At 41.6% G+C, this 9,480-nt stretch overlaps 1 protein-coding gene across 3 annotated transcripts in view; it reads right to left on the minus strand.

The window, feature by feature from the left end:
* LOC308504517 (uncharacterized protein) overlaps positions 1-5,490 on the minus strand; it is a 16,306-nt gene extending 10,816 nt beyond the window's left edge. The window contains exons 1-3 of one of the 3 annotated variants that reach the window (XM_081065270.1): positions 5,397-5,488; positions 4,658-4,845; positions 3,465-3,564 (exon numbers count right to left, since the gene is read on the minus strand). In XM_081065270.1, coding sequence (XP_080921396.1) covers positions 3,465-3,558 — 94 coding nt within the window. In that variant the 5' untranslated portion in view covers positions 3,559-3,564; positions 4,658-4,845; positions 5,397-5,488. Of the gene's footprint in view, positions 1-3,464; positions 3,565-4,657; positions 4,846-5,396 lie in introns of all 3 variants that reach the window. The other 2 variants (XR_013994381.1, XR_013994382.1) reach the window with 2 other exon arrangements.
* Between the last annotated feature and the right edge of the window lie 3,990 nt (positions 5,491-9,480).

Here is a 9,480-nt window from a genome sequence, read left to right on the forward strand (position 1 = left end):
AGGACACCTGGGGTGGAGGGTGGAACTCATGAACATGTCTCACGGAGGTGGAACCACATGTAAACAGTAGCTCTGAGCCCTGAGCACGTTTCATGTCCCAGCAGGGTTCACGTACAAAACACAAATTCAAAGATGAAATTATTAAGAATTCCAAGACAGCAACAACAGAGCATTACGCCCCGTACACGGGACTCTTCTGAGCAGGGCTCTGTGTAAAGGGACCACATTGGTCCCACACCCAAGAAGCCATCCCAGGCTGAAGGCAGTGTATGTGATGGTTAGGAGCATGGATCTGGGCATAAGATTGCCTAGATTCAAATCCCATTCCACTGCTGAGTAGCTGTCTGACTTCTGGCCAGTTGCATAAGCACGCTGTGCCTTAGTTTTCTTATCTCTAAAATTGTGTTATTGTAAAAAAAAAATCAGTGTATAAAATGAATGAATCATTCAAGCTACAGTACCTGGCACATAGTAAAAGTTATATAAGTGTTAGCTATTTGCCTATTATTTATAAATATTGCCCACATAAATGTCCCAAAGCCCCGGTATGCACATCTCTAAGCAAATCTGGTTTCACCACTAATTCACTGATGTGCGTTACAACAAGCACGCCTATTTAGTAATCTCCTGCTGCATGTTTTATTATTGAATAGATGGTTTCAAAACAATATTATAAAACAATTTGTAAAAAGGAAAAAAAAATCTTTAAATGCACACCCATACATAATTATTTCAATTTCTGCCTATATCATTCCAGTACTTGCCAATATGCATGCATATTTTTACAATGCTACAGTTGTACTATATATCATTTCATACTTTTTTCACTTAACATTAAATTGTAAGCATTTGTTCACGATGCTACATTGTCATAATTATCATTGTAATGGTCGCATAATACCCTATTATGTTGATACATCATAATTTACTGTAAATGATTCCCCTATTGATGGACATTTAAGATGTTCCATTTTTTTGACAATTATGGCTAATGCTATAGTGATGAGCACTTAGCTCTATCCTTTTGTTGAATTATTTTCTTGAGCTCCATTTCCAGCAGGGGGATAGCTGGGACAAAGGGAATAAATACATGTAGCGTTCTTTCTAAATGTTGAGCCGTTATCTTCTAATTGGGTAAAGCAGTAGTAGTAGTAATAATAATAATAAGTAATGATAATAATAATAAGTAATAATAATAATAGCAGCAACAAGGGCATAACCTGCACAGACTCTATGCTAAACTCTCAGCATGTATTCTATCATTCCATTCTTTCTTTGGCTCTAGGAATTATAACTCCCATTTTCCATATTAGGGAACTGAGGCACAGGGAAGTGAAGTAACGGTCCAAGGCCCTATATTTAGTGGGTAGAAAAGCTGGGAAAGGAATTAGTCTAGTCTGATACTGAAGTCTGTTAATTACCCCGGGCCCTTAGACACCCCTTCACTTCCTGCTGTCGATGTGCTCAGGATCTTATACATTTTCAAAGAAATTCCATTTGGAATCTCCATAGAGATTCCCCCGAGCTCACACTCACAGTGACTGTTTGCTCCTCCGAAAGCCTTTCTCATCCTATGAAGTATCAGAAATTCATGGTGACTGTTTGACCTGCCTACGTTGGTTCTGCCTTCCTGTCTTTCTTGCCCCTCCCTCATCTATCTCCCTCTCTCTTTCTTTTATGCCTTCTCTTCTTACCTCCTTCTGTCTTTTCTCTTCCTTCGGATTATCAGTTATGTGTTAAGTTTTACTAGAAGTTGATACGGAGCTTTTTATGCTTTCTTCGTTTCACCTACTTGCCTCTACATTTCCCCCACTTTCAAGTCTTTCAGCAAATTGTGCCAAATGCTAATAAAAATTTTCATTTCCTTTTGCGTTTGAATTTTTTAACTTATTTTGAGTGCTGTTAAAATTTAATTGGTAAAATCATGTTTTTCTTTAAATACTATAAGCTAATTAAGAAAGTCACAGAAGTCTTAACTATAATTTGCATCCATCTAGGAAACTTCTTTTCAAAAGAACATTTTCATAATGTATCATATATATTTCCATAATATATATATTTATAATATACGAGAAAATCATCTAACTATGCACAGACTTTATTCACATAGTTTTTAAGGACAATCACTTGGGATAAAGCAAAGCATATTTTGCTTCCCAGAGTTCATATATTGTCTGAAGCATTTTTAGTGTGGAGTTGATCTAGTCCTGTTGTTTTTAATATAATTTCTGTTATGGGAAGGGAATGTTTACATGGTTGTAAGCAAACATTTACTGAGCCTCTACTCTGTAACTTAAAAATATCTATGAGGGAAAAAAAGAGATAGGGAATTAAATAAGTTAAAAAAAAAAAAAAGAAGGAGAAAGAAACAAGCCACAGAGAGGGAGATTGAACAGTTTTCAATAAGTCCTGAAGTGGAAGAACTGTCTCACCCAGCACATTCTGTTGCCGGTGTTACAAGCGCACCAGGGATGGTCTCCAAACATCCCACACATAATTCAATGGTGAACTTTAGAACTAAGCCCAGCTGAGAAATAACTTTCTAGATTACAATGCCCATCTCTTGGGGCTTACACGTCCCTCTGTATTTCTGATTCTTTTCCCCTCTCACCTCTTTCCCCCTTAAGCCCCTTTCAATCTACAGCAAAATGAAACATTCAAATTCATTATTCAGTCTAGAGGAAAATGTCAGCTCTTTCTTTCATCTCCCCATTTATTGTTTTCTCTGGTTTTCCTCCTGGTTGTTGCTGCAGACCCAAGTCTCAGTGGTTTTTTGCCTGTGATATTTTGAAATAGTAAAGTTTCAAGAATATATTTCTCCAAGCACAGGGGAGTTGAGCAGCTGAGAAGTCAAAAATCAGAGGTTTCTAATAGTGCCCTTTGGCTGTGGTTGTAACGGGGTGCCAAGGAGACAGGATTCAGATAAGAAATAGATCAACCCAATTAGGCTTTTCTAAAGACCCACATCATCCCCAGGCCCCAGGGATCCTGATACCAAATTATCTTAAAAAAAAAATAATAATAATCTTGAGAATAGCCAAAGCCCAAGAGACATATATAGAGCAGTAATATTGTCAATTCTAGTGGTTCTCTACCAATATGGGGAGACCACTTCCAGTTTGTTTGTTTTTGTCATGCTGAGTGACTCAAGGTCTCTACAGTAACTAAGACTCCATCACACCCTGAGTTCTCCACATACGCAGCTCTGCTGGGTCATCTCTGAGCATGCTGGTCCATATAAACCTTTTCTGAATGAACTACCATGGGAGGTCCAGTCAGGGAAAGGAAGTCCAAGCAAAAGGACCACTGGGACTCTTTCCCTCATCTATTCACAGGGGATCACGCGACCTTGTAGGCCTTCAGGTAACACATGGGCAGCTTAAGTGATAACACTGAGGAGCCTTTTAAATGTCTGACTTATGACATTTTCTGCAGCCAAAAAACAGAGATACCCTCTCACGTACCATCAGTGAAGAACTGAGTCGGTACATCGGTTAAGTGTAGTAAATGTTTAAAAAGACGAGTTCGTAGTCGGCAGACATCGGGAGAGCCCCACATTCTTTTCTAAGGGGGGAAAAAGCATTCTCTGTATACACGTAATGGAATTAACCGAGTGTTCCTATACGCTTGTGTATCTGGAAGGATGTGCTGGAGTAGCTAACAGGTAGGGGTTCTCACTGTGTGTCGAGCATTGGGCTCATGTACATAATTTCACTGAATCCTCACAAGCAATTCGGAAAGATAGCTCATGACCTTGAGTCCCAACTTTTCACTTGAGGACACTGAGACCCAGAGAAGTTGAGTCACTTTCCCAAAGCCACACAGGTTGGAAGAAGTAGAGTTGGGACACACACCCAGGTAGAAAGAAGCCAGAGCAGTGCTGATAACCCCCAAACACTGCTATTGCTGGGGAGCGGGGTCAGTGAAGACCTTTCACTTTCTGCCTTCTAGACTTCCAGGTAGTTTACTTTAGTTGTGCTGTAAGCAAGTATTGTCTTTCTCATAAAAATAAGTTGTAGTTTTAAAAGTTATAAAGCAGATGCACTATGCAGTAGAGATTATTAAACGTCATGATGAGCTACGTCTTTGCCTGGAAATAAAAAGAAACTATTTACAATTTCAATGCCTGGATGAGTGAGAAAAAGAAAGGGAAGGTGAAGGTAAAGGTGAAGGAGAAGGTGGAGGAGGAAGTGGAGGGGGAGCATACCTGGCCTTCTTTATGGCTCCGGGGCTCCGGGGAAGCTTCAGAGGGCCCTACAACTAGTACCAGCAACACCAAAGCGTGGTTTTGCACTACCGAACTACAAACACCATTTTCATAGTATGGGTCTTAAAATCCCGCAAACTCTCTTTCCTTCTTCCCTCTTCCCACAAGCCCTGCGCCACCCCGCGTGGCATGCCCCCTGCAGCCTGCTCTGTAACATCTGTGGCACTGAGTTCAATTCAAGGCAAAAACTAGACATTTAGTTATTTGTATAGTTGATTAATACAAGAGTTGATTGTACAATAACTGGTGTCTGTTATTTTTCAAATTGAATGAGACAACTCTGTGTGTCCTGTAGGACTGGAATTGACCTGCTCCATGGTTTTGCCCAAAGGAAGAAGGAAAGGTAGCAGTGCTAAGGGTTAGGCCGGCCAGAGGAAAGGGGATGCTTACCCAGGTGTCTGTGACCTCCCAGGTGAGGAGGTTGGCCAGGTGACTACACTGTCACCTCCTGGAACCGAGCTGCCAGGGTCAAGGCTTCAGCTGAGTGGTGAGGGGGAACTCGGTCCTTGGATTTGCAGCTGAGCAGGGTCAGTGGTGCCAGTTTAGTTATTCATCCATGAGCACAGGACTTAACTTCCCTGAGGATTCATGAATAAAATGGGTCTTCATATTCAACATGGGTTTAATTGCCCGCCTTTCCAGGGTTGCCCTAAGTGTCCAATTGCATTATACATGTACAGGTAGCACTCCGATCAAACGGTAGGTAGGAAATACTATTCATGCTCCCTTTCTCCTTCGTTCTAACTCCCGTGCCTGAGCTTTGCCAATGCTTCGTCCCCCACCAATAGAGCTTTCCACCTTTTAAAAGAAAAACACCAATTCTCTCCTTTAATGTCTGAGTTAGAGCTCAGATGTTTGAAGCTTTTCTTGTCTAACACTAAGCAAGGCTGACCTAGATTGAATTGTATAGCCTCCCCCAAGACTCAGGGTCCCCCACCTGCAAAGTAAGATGATCGGAGAGTATAATCTCTGTCTTTTTTGATATTAAAAATCCCTTAACTCCACATATTATCATTCCTCTCTCTCTTCCCTCCTCCCTCTGCTCCCGCCTGTTTCCCCCTCTTTGCCTCACACTCTGCTGGTAAATAGAATTCAAGCCTCCTTGTATCAGATTCAGGTGTTTACTCACAAATAAAAGACTTAATTGTGCAAGAATAGGTTCCCCTGTTCTGACTGAATCCGTCAGTTCCGTGTCTTCCTCCTTCTTCCCTCTGGCTTTCCCTCTATTTTTAGATAGACAGTCTGAAAAGTCTTAATATATCAGTGACATTTATAACACATGTTAATATCGAAAGCGTCAATGCTCTATTTGTAGAAATGACTGCTGATGAGATGCTTTTATTATATCAGTGACTTTTATGATAAACAGGATGAAATGGTGCACACTCTTTTTTGGAAAATTAAATAAGAATAATAAACTATTGTCTGGCCCAGTTTGTCAAACCATCAGCTGCAAGTACTCGGGTTTTGCTTTTTTAGTGCATTTTTTTATAAATTGCTCTTTACAACTTCAGGGTGAATATCTGTCTCCTGGAATAGATGACAGCAGGTTTTTCTGGGAGAATGCATTAGGGAGGTAAGTGCAGACCCCTGGGGATCCATTTTAAAATCTTTGTAGCTTCTCAGCCTCCCTAATGGGGCTCAGGACCTCAGAATTCTGGGGCAGGCCAATGCTGGGGTCTGTCTACTAAATGTATAACCCCCATCTCTGCATCTCCACATTTTGCCTATCATTAAAGTGTGGTTCACAATTCTACGAGTTGTACGTGAAGAGCATCTGTTTTGGGAGCATGCAGACCTGGGCTGGTGCTGCTGCTCTGTCCTTTCCCCACTGTGTGATTCGGACAAGTCACACAACCTCTCTGAGCTGCATTTTCTTCACCTAGAAAAAAGTGGAAAATCAATGCAGCTACTTCAAAGAGACATTGTGAGGATCCAAGGCAGTGTGTGTCAGACATTTCCCACATCGTAAAGGTTCAAGAGTGGTAGCTTTCGTTCATGTTTGTTATAATTATTTTTATTATTTTCTCATGTATGAAGAATTTCTTTGTTACTCTTCAACGCCATGCCAACCTTTTACTCATCTGACCTTCCGCTGAACTGTAGTGAAACATCGTTTGCCACTTTCGGACTGCCTAGCTTATCATGTCCCCTCCAGACCAACAACCCAACACATGTGTATACAAGCTACGCTCTAACCATACAGAGTGTCACTTTCAAACCTGCCAGGACGTTGCAGGCCCGCATGATTTATCTTGCTATTGCCTTGGCCTCTCTGTCTTCCTTTCTCACTTTAGCTCATTCTCCAAACTTAGTTTAGATTTCACCTCCTCCAGAACGTCCTCACTTGTCTGATCTCGGGTTCATCTCTTCCTTTGTGGTCCCATATGGTCCTCTGTGAGCTCTGTCGTAGCTTTGGCCAGAGTTATCAGTATAACTTACTGTGTCATGGCCCAAATCACGAGTTCATGAAAGGCAGAGTCTGCCTCATTTGCCTTTGTAGCCTCATGGCCTCTGCTGTCTCTAGCACAAGTCTTGATTTAATCAACAAACATTCTTGAGTGTTTATACTCTGCTGGGACCTAATGTAGAGGGTGAGGAATGGTGAAACATAATGTAGAAGAAGCAGTACTTCAGCCCTTCCCTCCAGGCCAGTCCTGATGGGGGTGCTCCACGGGGAAGGAAGAGCTGTCTGATTGGTGGAAGAAGAGGCCAGATTTCTCTCGGAGGCACTGTGCCTTAAATACAGGCTCCCATCCTGCTCATGTACTTGCTCAGGCTGAGAAAGTGGGCTACTTGGGGCAGGCAAGTCTTCTCTGTGCTTTTCCTTCTGTTCCCCATGTGGAACTGGTAAACTCAGCCACATGCTGCTTGTCAGACCTGGCCATGTTGGCGCCCACCCCCTTTTTCACTTCCTTCTGGCAGGCACAGAAAATCATAAGATGTCACCATGTGGTATTGGGGGAAGGGCGGTTGCATACTAGGAGGAGTAACAGGCCCTATTGAGACCTGAAAGTGAAGTCAGGTGCACCAACCTAGTCTTGACCTAGAGTAATGCACTGAAGTACCAGGCGTGGAGGCAGTTACCAATAATTTTCCGTCCTGTTGTGTTACCATGACTCATTTATCTAGGAACTCCTTGGAACCCCATGGAAGCGGAGGTGATTCATGCAGCAGAAATCAGGTAGTTCAAGATTGCTGGTCCTAACACCATAGGGTATCACCAAAATTTTAACCTTGAATTCGAAGAAATAAGTCCAAGCCCTTACCTAGTTCGTGTTACTGTGGACCGCCCTGAGCACACATAAGTATGTTAGAGTGACAAAAGCATATAGAGGGGTACTTCTGTGTTCAACCAGCCTTATTGTATGAATGATTTTAAGGAAATCAATCTCACTCTGCCACACCGCTACCTCTGCAGGCTGAACCATTGCGGTCCATGTTGGGGAACCCTACAGGATGTTAGCTGCTTGTCCGTGGCCTTTAGGAGGGCTTATATACTTTCTAAGGAGAAGTTGTTGCACACGGGCCCTCTGCTTTTGATACCCCTCCAAATTTCTACAAGTTCATAAAAGCATATTGGATGTGACTCATCTCCTCCCTTCAAAAGCCCCAACTTTGGAAGCTGTGGAAGCAAACTGATACGAAGAGAATGAGAGCTGGTTATGAAATCATCAAGCGTAAAGTACTTTTGGCAAAGATGAATCCTTCTGTATTCTTAGCTATTGCCATAAGAACGATCTAATCATTATTAGATTATTAATCTAAAGCTCAGTGGCTGACAACAGCAGTCATGTCTTTGCTCACTCATGAGTCTGTGGGTTGGTCGGGACAGCTCAGCTTCCGTCTGCAGAGCCAATGGGCGTGCTCCTAGGATTCACACTTGACTTGGAGGCCTCCATCCTCTCCTTCAGGTGACATCTGCTGAGGCACGCTTTTATTACGGAAAACCATAGGGGCGCAAGTGAACAAGCCAATCTGTGCGAGTCCATCTTTACCTCTGCTCACAGCGTGTCTGTTAATAGTTCCTTGACCAAAACACATCACATGATGTGATGTTTCAATAGTGGAGAACTGTGCGCAGTAGGAGGACACTGTAAAGTTACATGACAACGTTTAGGGATGTATAATAGGGAGTGAAGAATTGGGACTGCATAGCCATTCTACCACACATGGATGCTGCCATTTACTCCCCGTACACACGTGATCTGTATCATTCCTCTGTCATTGCACTCTTCCTTCTTTAGTCTCTGCATATCAATGGATGGAAAGTACCATCCCTGGAGTTGTTCATTGTTCTTAGAAATAGGATACCTCTTTCTCTTTGCGTCACTTTAAACAAATCGTTTTTTTCTTATATATCTTTTTAATTAATTTATTTTTATTAGTTTCAGGTGCGCAAAACAGTGTAATAGACATTTATCATTTATATCCCTCACACTGTGTCAACCCCCCTACCCCCATCCACTATCCCTCTGACATCGCACCCAGCCATTACATTTCCACTGTCTCTATTCCTAATGCTGTATTCCGCTTCTTATAACCATATATATATATATATATATATATATAAACTTAAGAAAATCATTTTTCCCCCTCACTGGGTCTCACTTTCCTCATCTGTAAAATGAAGAAGTGTTAGATGTTTCCTAACATTTCTTCAGCTCCAACATTCTATGCTTTGGGTGACTTTTATCCTTCAGAAGGCAGTGCGATACAATCATTAAGCGTTTAGGCTCCTAAGTCAGACTACCTGGGTTCATAACTGGGCATCACAACTTTGTGTAACTTCAGCAAACCATTTACCCTCTATGACTCTCAGTGTCCCCATCTGCAAAATGGGGACAATAATAGTACCTATTCATAAAATAGTTGTGGGTTTTAAATGAATTAATGTACATATAGTGCCTAAATTAGTTCCTAGCAAATAGCTAGTTAGCACTAATACAAGTTTAAGGTTTAAATAATCCACTGCTGGTTGTTCCTTTTCATATTTCTGTTCTCTCCCTCTCTGTCTCTCTCTATATTTCTCTATATCTATATTTATACCTATTTCTATATATCTATATCTATATATAGTCAAATTCCTGTGTACTTTTATGTGTTTCTGACTATGGAGGGTCCTTTGTTCTAAGATAGGAAAGAAACAATGACAGAAAAATTAGTAGACATAAGAACAAAAATAGGAAAGTTCAGCTAATCATCAGAACCCA

Source organism: Rhinolophus hipposideros (genome assembly GCF_964194185.1).
Source record: "Rhinolophus hipposideros genome assembly, chromosome: 11".
Taxonomy (NCBI): Eukaryota; Metazoa; Chordata; class Mammalia; order Chiroptera; family Rhinolophidae; genus Rhinolophus; species Rhinolophus hipposideros.